Source organism: Symphalangus syndactylus, chromosome 10 (assembly GCF_028878055.3).
Source record: "Symphalangus syndactylus isolate Jambi chromosome 10, NHGRI_mSymSyn1-v2.1_pri, whole genome shotgun sequence".
NCBI lineage: Eukaryota > Metazoa > Chordata > Mammalia > Primates > Hylobatidae > Symphalangus > Symphalangus syndactylus.
Genome location: NC_072432.2, coordinates 61,830,934 through 61,849,439, shown reverse-complemented (window position 1 = coordinate 61,849,439; position 18,506 = coordinate 61,830,934). Strand labels below are relative to the sequence as shown.

The window sequence follows — 18,506 nt, the reverse complement described above, 5'->3', positions numbered from 1 at the left end:
TGAGAATATTATGGCAGCAGTTTTCAAAGTGGTTCCCTTTCAGGAGGTTTGTGAGGTCAAAACTATTTTCATTATGATATTAGGTTGTTATTTGCTTTATAACTTTCAGTCTCTCACAAGTGTACAGTGGAGTTCCCCAGAAGCTCCATGATAGTTGATACGCATTTAATCACAACAGATTAAATGCATATGCAGATATGAGAATCTAGCTGTATTTTATTAACCCAGTTACTGAAATGTAAAACATGTTTTCTCAATGATTTTTTGGAGCACATAGTTATTTTTCATAATAAAGAAAAAGTTATTTTTCATAATTTCAGAATAAAGAAGTATTATAGTACTTTCATTGCTGAAGGAAGCAGATTTCTCTAGTCATGAAGAAACTCTACTGCAGAGCTTTAATTATCTCAGGGAAGTAGCTTCTCTTTGTCCCATGCCTAGGACTGGGCTCCATCCCCAGTAGCTCAGTGTGGGTACCCAGAGGCAGTAAGCAGTGGTCATAAACACAGGCTCAGGAGCCAGCTAAACCTGAGTTCAAATCTGAGCTCCACTGTTTTCAAGCAGTATGACTTTGACAAGTTGCTATGCAATCTGAGTCTTCATTCCTAAGGGAAAATAATGTTTGCCTCATACATGAGATTAGACTAATGAGACAAGTCTAAATCAACTGGAAAATAAGAATTTTTATTAAGAATAAAAATATAAGTAAGAATAAAACATATGCAGTTGATAGTTGTGGTTATTAATAGGTATGATGTAGTATCATATACCCAGGTGAGAAGGAAATAAAAACATCATTTCTTTTAGGCTACAAGAAAGATTTACACTTGGCTAGTCTGCATCCGTGGGTTCTGCAATCACAGATTCAACCAAACGTGAATTGAAAATACTTGGGGAAAAAAAAGATGGTTGCATCTGCACTGAACATGTACAGGCTTTTTTTCTTGTCATTATTCCCTAAACTATACAATATAACAACTATTTACATAGCATTTACATTGTATTAGATATTATAAGTAATCTAGGGATGGTTTAAAGAATATGGGAAGATGTGTGTAGATCATATGCAAATACTATGCCATTTTATATAAGGGACTTGAGCATCTGTAAATTTTAGTCTCTGCAGGGGTCCTAGAACAAATCCCCCATGGATACCAAGGGACAACTGTGTTTAGAAAGATTCAAATTCACTGTATTTTGATCAAGTAGCAGAGACAGTAAGAAAATATTTATAATACTATCTTAATCCATTCACTAAACAAATATTTACTGAATGGCTACTAGGTGGCAGTCATTATGCTTGGTGCTGAAGATACAGCAATGAATTAGCCCCTATTCTAACTAGATCTTAACAGTAGAATTCACATTCATAATTGTTAATATATACAGAGGGCTCAGATATCTCTGTCTATTTAGGTGATGAAAACAGAAAAGACAAAAATAAGTTTTTCCAGGTTGTCCGTCAAAAGACAGACCTCATGATTGTAAGCAACTTGAGGACAGGGCCCATATCTGTCTTGCTCACTATATTCTAAGGGTCTACTGCAGTGCATGGCACATTACAGACAGTTAAAGATCTTTTGAATTAATAATGAACTGTCGTAAAAGGGACATTTTGAAAACGGGGGCTGCTATTTCCTACCTACTAAGAGTTTCACTTGATTTGCTTCCTTCAGTGGAGTCCCTCAGCGAGTTGTTGCTTCTGTTGGTAGAGGGATGGGAGAAATCACAGTTTAAATAATGTTGTTTCCTTACCAATATAACAAAAGTTTGTGAGAAAAATAATGTATTCTTATGTAGGGTGAAATGATATCATCTGACAGCTGGATAAATAAATCATAAACATTAACTTAATGATAAAATTGCTTCTCTCAACATTACTTTTAGATAGATATGGATTCAAAAGAGTGAGAATGGGGCATTGGCTCTTCCAGGTGGAGGAAACAGAATGGAGACAAAGCTTGAAGACAAAAATAAATGAACTTTTGGGAATCAGGAGGAGTCTGGTTTGATTAGAGGATAATACAGGAGTGAAAGCAGAGTGGTCACAAGGGAGATTCGTGTGACCACTCTGGGAGATTCTTCAATGTCAGACTGAGGGACATGTACTTAATGCAGTAGGCAGTGAGGAGCTACTGAAGATTTTCAAGTAATACCCATAGTGTCTTAAACTATGATAAATAATGAATTAACATTAGCCTTTTTTCTTTTTTGGCTAAAGTCAATTTTTGAAAGCTGTCTTTGATTATGGTCTTATTTGGAGTTACGGATTTCATTTCTTTGTGCTTTTAAAATTTTTCATTTAAGAATTCAGCTATTCAATTATTGATGAAAATAGGATGATTTTCAGTAAGGTGCATATAGTCCTAAATTGAAGTTTTTACAGTTTCCTTTTGAACCATCCTTTTCTCAAAAGTTATGTAAGCCATTGTAAATACGTGTAAATGTAGAAAAAGTCTTCCATTTTTGGTATGGCGTACCATATTAATAGCTTCATATGGATAAACATCAGCAAATTTTAAAGAAAAAATGTCTATTGAGTTGATTTCTAGAAACTAAATTACTTCAGTACATTTCATTGAAATCCTTCTTAAAGTCAGTTAAACAATGAACCCAATATGCCCATTAAGTGTCATGTAAACTTACGTCCAAACAGACTTCTCAAATTACAAGGCCACATATAAAATAGTTGGAGAATTAATTTGATTCAGAATCTCAGATTCTTCTTACCTATGGCACATGTCTGATCTCAGGTTGGATTCAGTAATGCAATCTCTTACCCTATCCTCTCTGTATAGAAAATATAACTCTCAGTTAATCATATAAAGCACAATTTCATCCATGTCTTTTTTAGGCTAATCAATTGCTTACATATATTCAATTTTTCTTTTAGTGACAGCTGTAGATTTTAGGCCTCCAAGCAAATTTTGCAAAGGGCTCTGGAGTTCATCGACAGAGAAATGCTTTCCCCCCATGAATTCTTAAAAGCTTTACCCTGAGTTTAGGCTTTAGTGACAAGGTCATTTATAGGATTATAGCAAATTAACATAAACTCTCTAAAGGTAGGGACCAAATATATTCATGTTCAATACAGTCCAATAGCGTCCAAGCCCATCATTAGCGGCTGGAGTGGTGGAAGCTGATCAGGGAAGTCCTGGTAATCCCTCAGAATGATCAGTGCTGGGAGCAAGGGTCTGTAACTTTTACTTCTGGCTTTTCCTCTCCTTCATAGGAGGAGGCATGTCAATCTATGCCTAAGTTTACAAATCTGTCAAATAAGTGTAATAATACTGCCCTAGTTTGGAAGGCATATTATAGTTATGACAAAAATGAAAGTGCTCTGAAAATGAAAATGTTCGTTGGAGTGGCTAGTGGGACAGTTCTGACATTATGTGCTTCAGATAATGTAATGTTATGCTAAGGTAACTGGACTGTTACTAATGTTTTACTATTATTACTAATAATTAACAATTAGATAGACTCAGCTAATATTTTGCTACCTCAGGTAAATATATACGAATTGGACATCATAAGAAACTGGAGATTATTTATATATAGGTATTATTTCAGGAAGTATTACTTTTAGGTATTTGTCATATAATCAGAAAATGAATATTACAATAATGGGCTATTATAACATTAAAATATATATACCATATTAAAATGCTTTAAGATAAGCTAAACTAAATGATAACACAAAAAAGTAAAACCCACTCTCTGAAAGAATAGGAGACTCTCATTGATGTCTGTAGCTATATGCAAAGAAAGGCTGGTGAACTGGCTGAATTCTTTTTGGATCTAACCTTTTACTAACATGATATAATCAAATCAAGTCATTGGCATGAATACAGAGAAAATGAAGTATTTCCTATTATCTCCTACTTGGAGAGTATATAGCTCTCAAGGTTCTAGTTTTATCTCCACCATTGAACTTGTGGCTGCAGACACATCGACCTTTTGAGATGTGTTTTTCTCATTTACAAAATGGGATAAATAAACCCTGCTCTGCCTTGTCTCAATCAATAAGATTATGGATGTAAAATATTTTGAGAATTAAAATTTACAAACATAACTTCGGGTGACACCTTGCACTGGGCATTTTCTGAATAGAATGATTGTTTTCTCTTAATGTCAAGTTGTTTTACATTTGCTTAACTCCTCCATTTTCATATTGTTTTCTGTGGTAGTAACTTCAGATACCTTTTAAAGTTATTTAAACCTCACCCTCCCAGAGAGTAACATGTGAATAACTCAATGGCAAACCATTCAAGAGATGAGCTTTCCCATTCTGGGTGCACACAGCCTTACACAGCCACATACAAGGCTCCCAGAGATGTTCTTCCATCTTCCTCTGTCTTGCTCAGAGACACAGCTGGCTCCTCATTGATCACACTTCTCAACTCTTGGAGAAGCTGTTTCAGGTCTCTTGTTGGATCTTCCTTCAGTGTGTTAGCTTTTGTAGAGTGCTGAGTTAAAACAATTTACAAAGACACTTATTTTTTCAGATTTCTATGCTATTTCCTATCACAAAAATAATGCAACTGGTAAACAGAAATTATGGAAAAGCAAGAAGAGGAAAACAAAAAAATCACCCACAAGCTTATTACGCAGAGATAATCAATAATAACCAGGAAATAATCAATAGAGTACTATATCTAATTTATATGTGCATGGACACATATACACATATGGGGCCAAACTACTTACATTTATTTTTAAACTACTTTTGTTTTAAAATTTTAACAATGTAGTATGAACATCCTTACTATGTCATTAAATATTTTCAAGTACACCTGGACAAAATAACTTTCAATACTTTGTTTAAAGCTAAACTAATTTGATAAAGCAACAGAACTTGAGAATTAAGGAGCTCTTTAGAGGTGAGTTAATGTACTCTCCACATTTTACTGATGAGGAAAGAAATATCCAATATTTTCAAACTGTGTTAGTTGGTGTTTAAGAATAATATGAGATTTTCAGATTGATAGTGCACCCCAATAAATACTTCTAATATAATAAGGAATACAGACATTTTCAATAAAGGCACATCAAGAGGGGAAACCAAATGATCAAAGTGCACTAGTGAGCAGGTAGACTCAGGCTATCCTTGAGCTATTCTAGCTGAAGGAGTCCATCCCACTGAAAAGTTACACCTGTCACACAGATTGGCTGCCGAGGGATGAACACTGCAGATTTTTTATTCGTTGGGCTTTAATTTTCTAGGGTTTATGCCAGTGAAGAGCTGATGTTACTGGTATAATATAATCCTCATATTCTCCTCTTCTCAACTCCACTAATAAATCAATATAATATCCAGGTGAAGATATGAAGAGTTCTGACTAACTGAATGTGTGCTAAGTATGTCTTTCCAGTTTACTGATGGCTGTCTTACCTGGAATTGTCATGATGAGTCAGTCTAAAGTTTCATAAATTAGACTCCACTCAATTATTAAATTTGACTTCATTTGCTTAAAAATATAAGGATGTGAATCACTTTGTCAATTGTGAATAAAAACATTTATCTCTAAAAAGATGATCCAATTTTACCAAACACTGGTTTTGTTCTTGCCCTCAACCTAATATGCATAATACCCAATATAGAATAAAACCTCATAAAGTTGATAAAGTTGATAAAGTGTGTTGCTCCTCCAATGAAAATGTAAGCTCCACAGAGGCAAGGACTTGATTTGATCATCATCGTCTTTATATATTCCATTACATATAACCCATACTTTGCTCGGGTATAAAATCACAAAAATATCAAGGCTGGAGGCGTCCTGAAAATCATTTGGTTCTAGTCCAACTCCCATATCAGAAGTGATGAAGAATTCTCTCTATGGCATTCCAGTAATATGCTTATCTGGCCTTTGCTTGATCACCAAAGATCAAGGAAGGCAGTTTAATTTTTGTATAGCTTCAAATCTTTTAAAGAAAAGCTTCCCTGCATACCCATACACCTTCCAACTCTGGTCACAGTTCTAACACCTAGTGTCACAAGAAACGAGCATAACATAACCCTGTAAAAATGATACTTATTTTATCCTACACTCATACACCCCTCCTTACTTCCCAACACACACCTCAAGCTAAATGTACTCAGGAAAAGTCTGAGCAGAGCAGAGAACTGTCCCCCTTGCTTGATCTGGATGCTATTGTTGAAACTTTTTTGGTTGCCACACAATAACGCCGACTGAGACTGAGCAAGCAGTCAGCTGAGAATCCTTATGTCTTTTCCAGAAGTTCTTAGTAAGCTTCCTCTTCTGTGTCCTATACCTTGTATTTTTGGGTATTCACTACAACAATAGAAATGTCTTTTTTTTTTCTCTGAGACAGAGTCTCATTCTTTCACCCAAACTGGAGTGCAGTGATGCGATCACGGATCACTGCCGCCTTGACCTCTCAGGCTCAATTGATCATTCTGCCTCGGTCTCCTGAGTAGCTGGGACTACAGGTGCACGCCACCACACTCGGCTATTTATTTATTTTTTTTGTATTTTTTGGAGAGATGGGGTTTTGCCATGTTGGTCAGGCTGGTGTCCAATTCCTGGGCTCAAGCAATCTGCCCACCTCGGCCTCCCAAAGTGCTCCCATGTGAACCACCATGCCTGGCCGATTTAAGTTTTATTTAGTCAAAATTATCAATCTTTCTTTTTAATGTTTGTATAGCTTATAATGGTTTTATTAATTCACGTTAAATACTTCATTGGTTAATTCATAGGAAATATACCTTGATTTATAAAATGAGCAAAATACACTTTTTAAAATTAGAAAATAGCACTGCTGGGTGTGGTGGCTCATGCCTATAGTCCTAGCACTCTAGGAGGCCAAGGTGGGTGGATCACCTAGGTCAGGAGTTCGAGACCAGCCTGGCCAACATGGTGAAACTCTGTCTTTACTGAAAATACAAACAATTAGCTGGATGTGGTAGTGCACATCTGTAATCCCAGCTACTTAGGAGGCTGAGGCAGGAGAATTGCTTGAAGCCAGGAGGCAGAGGTTGCAGTGAGCCGAGATCATGCCATGGCACTCCAGCCTGGGCAGCAAAAACAAAACTCCATCTCAAGAAAAAAAAAAAAAGAAGAAAATAGCTAGGAAATAGTTCTAAAATATAGTTACATATAACTCTTATCAGGCTTGTAAAGAAATAAACACATGCTCTTCCTGAAGTTAGCAGAGCCCAACAAAGGATCCTGCTCTCCCCTACCCCAGTCCTTTGACCCTTAGAACAAGGGTCCCCAAAGCCTGCACCGGTACCGGCCCATGGTCTGTGAGGAATGGGGCCACACAGCAGGAGGTGAGTGACGGGAGAGTGAGAGAAGCTTCATCTGTATTTATAGCTGCTCCCCATCACTCACATTACCGCCTGAGCTCTGCCTCCTGTCAGATCAGGGGTGGCATTAGATTCTCATAGGAGTGCAAACCCTCTTGTGAACTGCACATGCAGGAGATCTAGGTTGCACACTTCTTATGGGAATCTAATGCCTGATGATCTGAGGTGGAGCTAAGGCAGTGATGCTAGTGCTGGGGAGTGGCTGCAAATACAGACTAACATTAGCAAAAGCCAGGCACAGTGGCTCACGCCTGTAATCCCAGCAGTTTGGGAGGCCGAGGTGGGTGGATCACGAGGTCAGGAGTTCGAGACCAGCCTGGCCAACATAGCAAAACCCCGTCTCTACTAAAAATACAAAAATTAGCTGGGCATGGTAGTGTATGCCTGTAGTCCCAGCTACTCGGGGCGCTGAGGCAGAAGAATCACTTGAACCCGGGAGGCAGAGGTTGTGGTGGGCCAAGATCGTGCCACTGCACTCCAGCCTGAGCAACAGAGTGGGTCTCCATCTCAAAAAAGCAAAAACAAAACAAAAAACATTAGCAGAGAGGGTTGACTGCACAAAGACCATAATAAATCAATTGCTCACAGACTTATCAAAACCCTATCAGTATGTGGCAAGTAACAATTAAGCTGCATCTGGTGGCTGGCTTTATAGTGGTGAGTTGATGTACTTCAACTGTACAGCTGCACCTGGTGGCAGGGTTTAAGTCAGAACTAGACACTGATTTTAGTCCATGTGTGTCCTGCCCATTATTTGATTTACCACTTTGCCTGCACCTCTTCCCTGCACTGCACAGTTGTCTCAGTCAGTTTTGGTAAGCCCACAAGAGAACCCTAGCCAAAATGGATAAAAACAATCATCACTGGAAAGTTTCTTTGAAAAGGGGGAAAGACCCAATGATGAGACAGCAGAAGGCTCTAAGACTGCCAACGAAAAGAAAGCTGCATTGAAAAGAAAGCTGCACTGAAAAGAAAGCTGCATTTAAAAGAAAATACCAAGAGTCCTACTTAAATTACGGGTTCATTGCAATAGACGATTCAAACTCTCCAAGCCCTCTTTTTATAATATGTGGTGACCAGCTATCCAGTGAAACCATGAAACCTTCAAAACTGCTTTGTCACATGGAGACAAAGGACCATGCATTAAAAGACAAGCCTTTGGAGTTTTTCAAAAGAAAAAAACAAACAAACCGTGAACATGAAGAACAGACGCAGTTATTGAACGCCACCACTTCGTCAAATGTGCCTGCACCAAGAACATCATTCTTAGTGGCTAACTGCATTGAGAAAGTGAAGAAGCCCCTTACTATTGGTGAAGAGCTGATCCTGCCTGCTGCTATGTACATTTGTCATGAACTTTTAGGAGAAGCTGCAGTTCAAAAGGTGACATGTGTTCCTCTTTCGGCTAGCACCATAACTAGACATATAGATGAAATGGCAGAGGATAGCGAGGCACGATTGTTAGAGAGGGTTAATGAATCACCATGGTACACAATCCAAATTGACAAGTCTATTGATGTTAACAACAAGGCAACAATGCTTGTTTTGTGCTATATATTTTTCAGGAGGATGTTCAGGAGCACATGTTATGTGTGCTTTCACTGCCAACCAACACCACAGCTGCAGAACTATTCAAGTCTTTGAATGATCACATATCAGGGAAACTGGTCATTTTGTGTTGGTATATGCATGGACAGAGCAGTTGCCATGACTGGACAGCTTTCTGGTTTCACTGCTGGGTCAAAGAGGTCGATTTTGAATGTGAGTTTATGCAATGTTCCATAGAGAGATGCTGGCTAGCTGAAAAATGTCACCTGAACTTAACAATGTTTTGCAGGATGTGATTAAAATTATTAACCACACTAAAGTACATGCCTTTAACTCATCTTTTCACACAGCTCTGCGAGGAGAAGCACCCAGAGCATACACGTCTTCTCTTATACACAGAAGTGAGATGGCTTTCTAAAGGTAGATCACTGACCAGAGTTTTTGGGTTATGAGAGCCGCTCCAGAGATTTCTTTTAGAAAAAGTCACCACTGGCAGCACATTTCAGTGACACAGAATGGGTCACAAAACTTGCTTACTTGTGTGACATATTCAACGTGCTCAACAAACTCGATCTGTCACTTCAGGGGAGAACAACAACTATGTTCAAGTTGGCAGATAAAGGGGCTGCATTCAGAGTCAAACTGGAATTATGGGAACAATGAGTTAACATTGGGATTTTTGACATGTGTCAAAATTATCAGAGATTTTGAAAGAGGCTGTGCCAGGGCCTCCTTTCCCCCAGCTAGTGCATGATCACCTATCTCAGCTTTCAAAAGAGTTTAAGCATTACTTCCCAACCACAAAAGACCCCCAAACTGGGAAGGAATGGATCCGTCACCCATTTGTGAATAAACCAGGTGCACTGGCTTTGTCCATGCTAGAAGAGGATCAACTGCTTGAGATTGCAAATGACAGTGGCCTTAAAAGTATGTTTGAGACAACTTCAAATCTCCCTATGTTCTGGATTAAAGTCAAGGCAGAATATCCTGAGATTGCCACAAAAGCACGGAAAAGCCTGCTTCCATTTCCAACATCCTATCTTTGTGAAGCAGCGTTTTCTGCAGTGACAGCAACCAGACGACATTAGGGAGTAGACTGGACATAAGCAACACACTTCGGGTGTCACTGTCTCCTATCACCTCCAGATGGGACCATCTAGTTGCAGGAAAACAAGCTCAGGGACCCCACTGATTCCACAATATGGTGAGTTGTATAATTATTTCATTATATATTACAATGTAATAATAATAGAAATAAAGTGCACAATAAATGTAATGCACTTGAATCATCCCAAAATCATCCCCCGCCTCAACCTGTTCCATGGAAAAACTGTCTTTCATGAAACTGGTCAGTGGTGCCAAAAAGGTTGGGAACTGTTGCCTTAGGAGACACATTAAGGCTATTTCTAGGGCACATATATTTGCAGGGTAAAAGTTGTACAAGCTTTTTGTGCTATGGGAAGAATACAAGCTTATACATTAAGTTGTTGAGCTTAAGGTTTATTTTGTGGTTTGGTTAGTTTCCTATTACGTTGTGACTCTGAAACCATTGACTCTGAAATCATTTTATGTTAGACTTGTTTCTAAAATTTTTCATAAATTATATCTTTAATGTACTTCTATCTTCTCCAATACTGTTTTTTTCTAATGGCCTTAAGTCTATTACAGGCAAACTTATGAGTCATGAGTCATGATGTAAGATAAGTGAGGCCTAGGGAGAGTGTACTCCTCAATCAGTTCTGTCTCCATTCTCCAAAGATAGAAGATAAATGAAAAAGCTAAAAATAACAGCTTGATCTCATTCAGCTTCAATTCAACCATTCTATTTTGAGAATGTCTGCCCCAAACTCATCTCTTATATTTATATTCCTTTTAGAGCATTGTAATAAAAATGGAATATAAGTATACCATTTACATAATATATTAGGAATAGATGGACAGGAAACAGGAAAAAAGTTATGAAGCGTTGCTAAAAATCTTGCCCACATCATGTATATTTCATTGGCAAAAATCAAGCACAGCAATAACAAACTGTAGTGCATAGGAATAGAATCTGATACACAACCAAAATCAATTCTATCATCCTAGATATATTTTATTTCTTATGTTAAAATAGCCACTATTTGAAATATTAATCTAAAATGCTCCTATATCAAACTATCAGTTATATATATGTGTATACGTATGTATATGTGTATATGTGTACACACACAAAGATAAAGTAATACATGTTCTAGGTGTTTGAGTTTGGGCCAAATCACATAATATTACTTTTCTGGTTTTCCTACTTTCTTACTTTTAACACAAGAAAATCACCTGGATAATTTCGACTGCCTTTGAATCTTTTAAACTGTATGATCCTCATTTACAAAGACTAATGGAATACAGTAATAGTTCATATAGGGTATCTATTTACATCATCAACTTAAAATTATTTTTATAAACATCAGTCAGCTGTATAATGTAGAGAAACAGTACAGTATAATAGTTAAGGACATAAGTTCTGGACTCAGGCTGTGTGGATAAGTCTTGCTGAAATTATTACTATTATTATTATTTTTTTTTTGAGAGAGAGAGAGTCCTACTCTGCTGCACAGGCACTGCAAACTTGTACTCATGGACTCAAGCAATCCTTCTGCCTCGGCCTCCTGACTAGGACTACAAGCAAATGCCAGCATGCCTGAATAATTTTTTTTATTTTTTGTACAGACGAGGTCTCACTACTCTGCCCAGGCTGGTCTCAAACTCCTGGTCTCAAGCAACCCTCCAGCCTCAGTCCCTACAAAGTGTTGGAATTTCAAGCATTAACCACAGTGCCCAGACTCAAGTGTCTTTTTGCTGCGTAAACCACGTGTAAGTCACTTAGCTTTTTCAAGCCTCAGTTTCCCTGTCTGTAAAATAGGTATAATAATAGCACTTACCTCATGTTAAGTAGTTGTGGGAAATGAACTAATCTCCAAAGTACTTTGCACTGTGCCTGGCAAAGGAGTTTTCAGTAAATCTAAGCTATTATTAGAATTGTAAAATAAAGAGACTAAAATAAAGATAAATAATAAAGGGGCAATGTAGAACAATGTAAACAGTAATATTCTGCTTATAAACTTAGCATTAATTTCTGTACTATCCTAAGCCCCATTAAAAAGACACTAAAGGAATTGAGAAGGGTAAAGAGGAAAGGAGAGATAACAATAGATTATTAATGCTAACAAAATTTTGGGAGATGGCAGGCAAATGGATAATTCATAATTAATTTAGCAAAACAAAGTTAAAACTTACAGTACCTGCACAGAAGCTGCCAATGTGAAGCAAGCTACCATGCCTCTGAGTATTCCAGGAAGGATTAGGAATTGGAAGTCTCATGCATTTCAAAGTCCAGGGTAAGAAACAGGGCAGCAAAATTGGAGGATTGACTAAGTCTATAGGAGAAGCTGTTAGAATCCCAGAAGCTGTCTCCATATACTCAGGTGATTACTCATTCTTTCCCCCTAAATGAATTTAGAGGCTTAATCTTTGGGTAAGGTTGAACCAAAGGACTTTGGACTCCATAGAGATATCTATCTTGTATAGCAGGAGTAAGGTTGCAAATGTTAAATATGAGTATTAAGTGAGACTGCATAGATATATATTAATAGTTACCCTAGACTTCCTCTCCCACTCACGTCACAGAATTCTCACAGACTTATACCTATAAGTCAGGAATAAGAGATCCCTCTTTAGGGAAACTGATCAGCCCAAGAATAAAGACCTATAGATAATTTTTGGGTCCTTCAATAAAAAAGCAATACCTAACCATCTACCAGTTGAAAAGCCCTGACAACCTTACATAAAGCTTTGGATAGCTTTTTAGGGCCTCAGTCTTAAATATGAATGGACATCCAAGGGTCACCAAGCATTAAAATAAAGTCTCTACAAAAACAAAACAATGAATTCCAAGAAACATTAATAATTCAGGTAACACAAAAAATTACTTAAAAACCAAAGTTAATATCCTTAAAGAGAAACAAGAAAGTATTGGCTGGATATGGCAGCTCATGCTTGTAATCCGAATAGTTTGGGAGGCTGAGGCAGGCGGATCACTTGAGACCAGCCTGGCCAACATGGCAAAACCCCATCTCTACTAAAAATACAAAAATTAGCCAGGTGTGGTGGCAGCTGCTTGTAATCCCAGCTACTCAGGAGGCTGAGGCATGAGAAATGCTTGAACCCAGGAGACGGAGGTCGCAGTGAGCCGAGATCATGCAACTTCACTCCAGCCTGGGTGACAGAGTGAGACTTCATCTCAAAAAACAAAACAAACAAACAAACCAAGAAAGTGTCGTATCCATGAAAGAACAGAAAGCTACATAAAGAGAAGACTTTAGAAAACAACAAAAAATATGGGCAAAAGCTGGAAGCATTCCCTTTGAAAACTGGCACAAGACAAGGATGCCCTCTCTCACCACTCCTTTTCAACATAGTATTGGAAGTTCTGGCCAGGGCAATCAGGCAAGAGAAAGAAATAAATGATATTCAAATAGGAAGAGAGGAAGTCAAATTGTCTCTGTTGGCAGATGACATGATTGTATATTTAGAAAACCCTATCGCCTCAGCCCAAAATCTCCTTAAGCTGACAAGTAAATTCAGCAAAGTCTCAGGATACAAAATCAATGTGCAAAAATCACACGCATTCCTATACACCAGTAATAGACAAGCAGAGAGCCAAATCATGAGTGAACTCCCATTCATAATTGTTACAAAAAGAATAAATTACCTAGGAATACAACTAACAAGGGATGTGAGGGACCTCTTCAAGGAAAACTACAAACCACTGCTCGAGGAAATCAGAGAGGACACAAACATGTAAGCCATTAAATCTTTTGAAGAGGCAGCTTTGCTGGTGGTATTGTCTTGTGCCACAGTGAGTCGTAAGTTAAATTTGGACCAAAAGTGAGTTTATGAAGACTGGTGGGCAGGAGCTCAAGAGCTGCGGGGTTGTCCTGCAGCCAGTGCCTGATGTGCCCCAGCTGGGAAGCTGATGAATAGCTGACATCTGTATCTGTGGACCTGAATGTTGATCCCTCGCTTCAGATTGACATACCTGATGCGCTCAGTGAGAGAGATAAAGTCAAATTTACAGTGCACACAAAGACCACACTGCCCACGTTTCAGAGCTCCAAGTTTTCTGTTACAAGGCAACATGAAGACTTTGTGTGGCTACATGACACCCTTATTGAAACAACAGACTATGCTGGGCTTATTATTCCACCTGCTGCTATGAAGCCCGACTTCAATGGTCCTCGAGTGAAGATGCAGAAACTGGGAGAAGGTGAAGGGTCTATGACCGAAGAAGAATTTGCCAAGATGCAACAAGAACTGGGAGCCTAAGTGTTAGGTGGAAAAATACTAAAGAAATGTTTGGTGGCTTCTTCAAAAGTGTGGTGAAAAGTGCTGAAGAAGTCCTTTTTACTGGAGTTAGGGAGGTAGATGACTTCTTTGAGCAAGAGAAGAACTTCCTTACTATTACAATAGGATCAAAGATTCTTGTGTGAAAGCTAACAAAATGACCAGATCTCATAAAAATGTTGCCAATGTCTATATCCACACTGCAGCCTGCTTACACAGCCTGCTTACACAGCCTGGCTTTGGAAGAGCCCACAGTCATCAAAAAGTACCTATTGAAGGTTGCTGTGCTATTTGACAAACTTAGGAAAGTAGAGGGTCAAGTTTCATCAGATGAAGATCTGAAGCTAACAGAGCTCCTCCAATACTACATGCTCAACATCGAAGCTGCTGAGGATCTCTTATACAGACACACCAAAGCCCTCATTGATTATGAGAACTCAAACAAAGCTCTGGATAAGGCCTGGTTAAAGAGCAAAGACGTCAAATTTGCTGAGGCACACCAGCAGAAGTGCTGCCAGAAATTTGAACAGCTTTCCCAATCTGCAAAAGAAGAACTGATAAATTTCAAACCGAAGAGAGTGGCAGCATTTAGAAAGATTCTCATTGAAATGTCTGAACTGGAAATAAAACATGCCAGGAACAATGACTCCCTTTTGCAGAGCTGTATTGACTTGTTCAGGAATAACTGATATGCCTTCACTCAGAAGAAAAGAAACGAATGTGAAAGAAAGCCAAGCATCACTTGCACTTAAATCATTACCATGGAAGATTTATTAGCTTTAACTTTAGTTTAAAATTATGTGAATAAATATTTTGATTTCTACAAATCTTAAAAAAGAGGACACAAACAAATGGAAAAACATTTGATGCTCATGGATAGGAAGAATCAATATTGTGAAAATGGCCATACTGCCCAAAGTAATTGGTAGATTCAATGATATCCCCATCAAGCTACCATTGACTTTCTTCAAAAAATTAGAAAAAACTACTTTAAATTTCATATGGAACCAAAAAAAGAGCCCATATGGTCAAAACAATCCTAAGCAAAAAGAACAAAGCTGGAGGCATCAAGCTACCTGACTTCAAACTATATTACAAGGCTACAGTAACCAAAACAGCATGGTACTGATACCAAAACAGATATATAGACCACTGGAACAGAACAGAGGCTTCAGAAATAACGCCACACATCTACAACCATCTGATCTTTGACAAACCCAACAAAAACAAGCAATGGGGAAAGGATTCCCTATTTAATAAATGGTGTTGGGAAAACTGGTTAGCCATATACAAAAAACTGAAACTGTTTCCTTACACCTTATACAAAAATTAACTCAAGACGGATTAAAGACTTAAACGTAAGACCTAAAACCATAAAAACCCTAGAAGAGAACCTAGGCGATATCATTCAGGACATAGGCATGGGCAAAGACTTCATGACTAAAACACCAAAAGCAATGACAACAAAAGCCAAAATTGACAAATCGGATCTAATTAAACTAAAGAGCTTCTGCACAGCAAAATAAACTAGGCTGACGCAGTGGCTCATGCCTGTAATCCCAGCACTTTGGGAGGCCAAGCTGGTGGATCACAAGGTCAAAAGATTGAGACCATCCTGGCCAACATGGTGAAACCGTGTTTCTACTAAAAATACAAAAAATAGCTGGGCGTGGTGGCACGTGCCTGTAGTCCCAGCTACTCAGGAGGCTGAGGCAGGAGAATCACTTGAACCTAGGAGGTGGAGGTTGCAGTGGGCAGAGATCATGTCACTACACTCTAGCCTGGTGACAGAATAAGACTCCGTCTCAAAAAAAAAAAGAAACTATCATCAGAGTGAACAGGCAACATACAGAATGAGAGAAAATTTTTGCAATCTAGCTATCTGACAAAGGGGTAATATCCAGAATCTACAAAAAACTTCAACAAATTTACAAGAAAAAAAACAAACAACTCCATCAAAAAGTGGGTGAAGGATATGAAAAAACACTTCTCAGAAGAAGATATTTATGCGGCCAACAAACATGAAAAAAAGCTCATCATCACTGGTCGTTAGAGAAATGCAAATGAAAACCACAATGAGATACCATCTCATGCCAGTTAGAATGGCGATCTTAAAAAGTCAGGAAACAACAGATGCTGGAGAGGATGTAGAGAAATAGGAATGCTTTTACACTGTTGGTGGAAGTGTAAATTAGTTCAACCATTGTGGAAGACAGTGTGGCAATTCCTCAAGGATCTAGAACCAGAAATACCATTTGACCTAGCAATCCCATTACTGGGTATATACCCAAAGGATCATAAATCATTCTACTACAAAGAGACATGCACATGTATGTTTATTGCGGCATTATTCACAATAGCAAAGACTTGGAACCAACCCAAATGCCCAGCAATGATAGACTGGATAATGTGCCTAGATAGACTTTATCCAGTCTATCTAGGCACATGGCACATACACACCATGGAATACTATGCAGCCATAAAAAAGGATGAGTTTATGTCCTTTGCAGGGACATGAATGAAGCTGGAAACCATCATTCTCAGCAAACTAACACAAGAACAGAAAACCAAACACTGCATGTTCTCACTCATAAGTGGGAGTTGAACAATGGGAACACATGGACACAGGGAAGGGAACATTACACACTAGGGCCTGTCAGGGGGTGAGGGGCTAGGGGAGGGATAGCATTAGTAGAAATACCTAATGTAGATGACGGGTTGATGGGTGCAGCAAACCACCATGGCACATGTATACCTATGTAACAAACCTGCACATTCTGCATATGCATCCCAGAAGTTAAAGTATAATTTTTAAAAATTAAAAAAAGAAACAAAATCACCTAGAACCCAAAATTATCTCTGTAATTTTTTCACATACAATATCCAGACTCAATTATTTAAAGAGGAAGCAAAGAGACCAAACAACAAAGTGACTAGAAACCAAGGGAAAAAATCGACACAGGCTCGGAGGGGATTCAAATCATATAATTATCATGTGCCAATTTTTAAAACAGTTATTTTCTTACTCTGTTTGGGTTGTTATAGGAAAATATCTTAGAGTGGGTAATTTATAAACAACAGAAATTTATTGTTCACAGTTCAGGCTGGGAAGTGCAAGATCAAGATGCCAGCAGATTCAGCATTTGGTGAGGAGCTCTTCCTCATAGATGGCAACTTCTATGTGTCCTCACATGGGAGAAGGGGCAAACAAGCTCTCTCAAGCCTCTTTTATAAAAGGGCACTAATGCCGGGTGCTGTGGCTCATGCCTGTAATCTCAGCACTTTGGGAGGTGAGGTGGGTGGATCCCGAGGTCAGGAGATCGAGACCATCCTGGCTAACACAGTGAAACCCCGTCTCCACTAAATATACCAAAAAAAAAAAAATTAGCCAGGCGAGGTGGTGGGCACCTGTAGTCCCAGCTACTCAGGAGGCTGAGGCAGGAGAATGGTGTGAACCCGGAAGGCAGAGCTTGTGGTGAGCCGAGATCGCACCACTGCACTCCAGCCTGGGCGACAGAGCGAGACTCCGTCTCAAAAAAAAAAAAAAAAAAAAAAGGGCACTAATACCATTTGTGAGGGCAGAGCCCTTATGACCCAATCACCTCCCACTGGTTCCACCTTGGGGTTTAGGTTTCAACATATGAATCTAAGGGAAAACACAAACATGTGGACCGTGACATATACTTAACAATACAAAAAAGTAAAAGATAATATTGAGAATTTCTGTAAAGAACTTGTTAAAAAACATGAATTAAATGGAAATCTAGTACTAAATACCACAATTTCTAAAATGAAGAACTTAATTGATGGGTTTAATAGATTAGACTCAGGTGAAGGGAGAATTAATTATCTGGAAAATAGGCCAGGAAAGCACAGAGGATGGGCAAAAGTGTAAAGAATATAAAGACATATAAGGAATGACGAAAAAACAATTAATATGTGTGTTAGAGTCCCAGAGGGAAAAAAGAAAATAGAGAAAACAAACTGAGTAGATAAGGGATGAAAATTTTCTCAAATTGATGAAGATTTCAATCCATGCATCAGGAAGACCACTACCCTTAAGAAAGATAGACAGAAAGACCAGCACATCTAGGCACATGATAGGCAAACTGTTATACACCAAAACAAAGAGAAAATCTTGAAAACAATCAGAGAAAAAACTACCTCCAAAACAGCAACAACAAGATTTACAATTGACTTATCAGTGGAAGTAATGGAGACCTGAAGACAATGTTCTACAGTGAAT

At 38.4% G+C, this 18,506-nt stretch overlaps 1 protein-coding gene and 1 pseudogene across 8 annotated transcripts in view; one reads left to right on the top strand and one right to left on the bottom strand.

The window, feature by feature from the left end:
• Nucleotides 1-18,506, bottom strand: part of CCDC158 (coiled-coil domain containing 158) — a 106,896-nt gene that overhangs the window by 16,719 nt on the left and 71,671 nt on the right. For 6 of the 8 annotated variants that reach the window (XM_055297261.2, XM_055297260.2, XM_055297263.2 and 3 more), the window contains 3 exons: nucleotides 4,309-4,466; nucleotides 2,731-2,790; nucleotides 1,643-1,702 (listed from right to left, as the gene is read on the bottom strand). In XM_055297261.2, coding sequence (XP_055153236.2) covers nucleotides 1,643-1,702; nucleotides 2,731-2,790; nucleotides 4,309-4,466 — 278 coding nt within the window. Of the gene's footprint in view, nucleotides 1-1,642; nucleotides 1,703-2,730; nucleotides 2,791-4,263; nucleotides 4,467-18,506 lie in introns of all 8 variants that reach the window. The other 2 variants (XR_008660767.2, XM_055297262.2) reach the window with 2 other exon arrangements.
• On the top strand, nucleotides 13,683-15,254 carry LOC129491918 (sorting nexin-5-like; annotated as a pseudogene).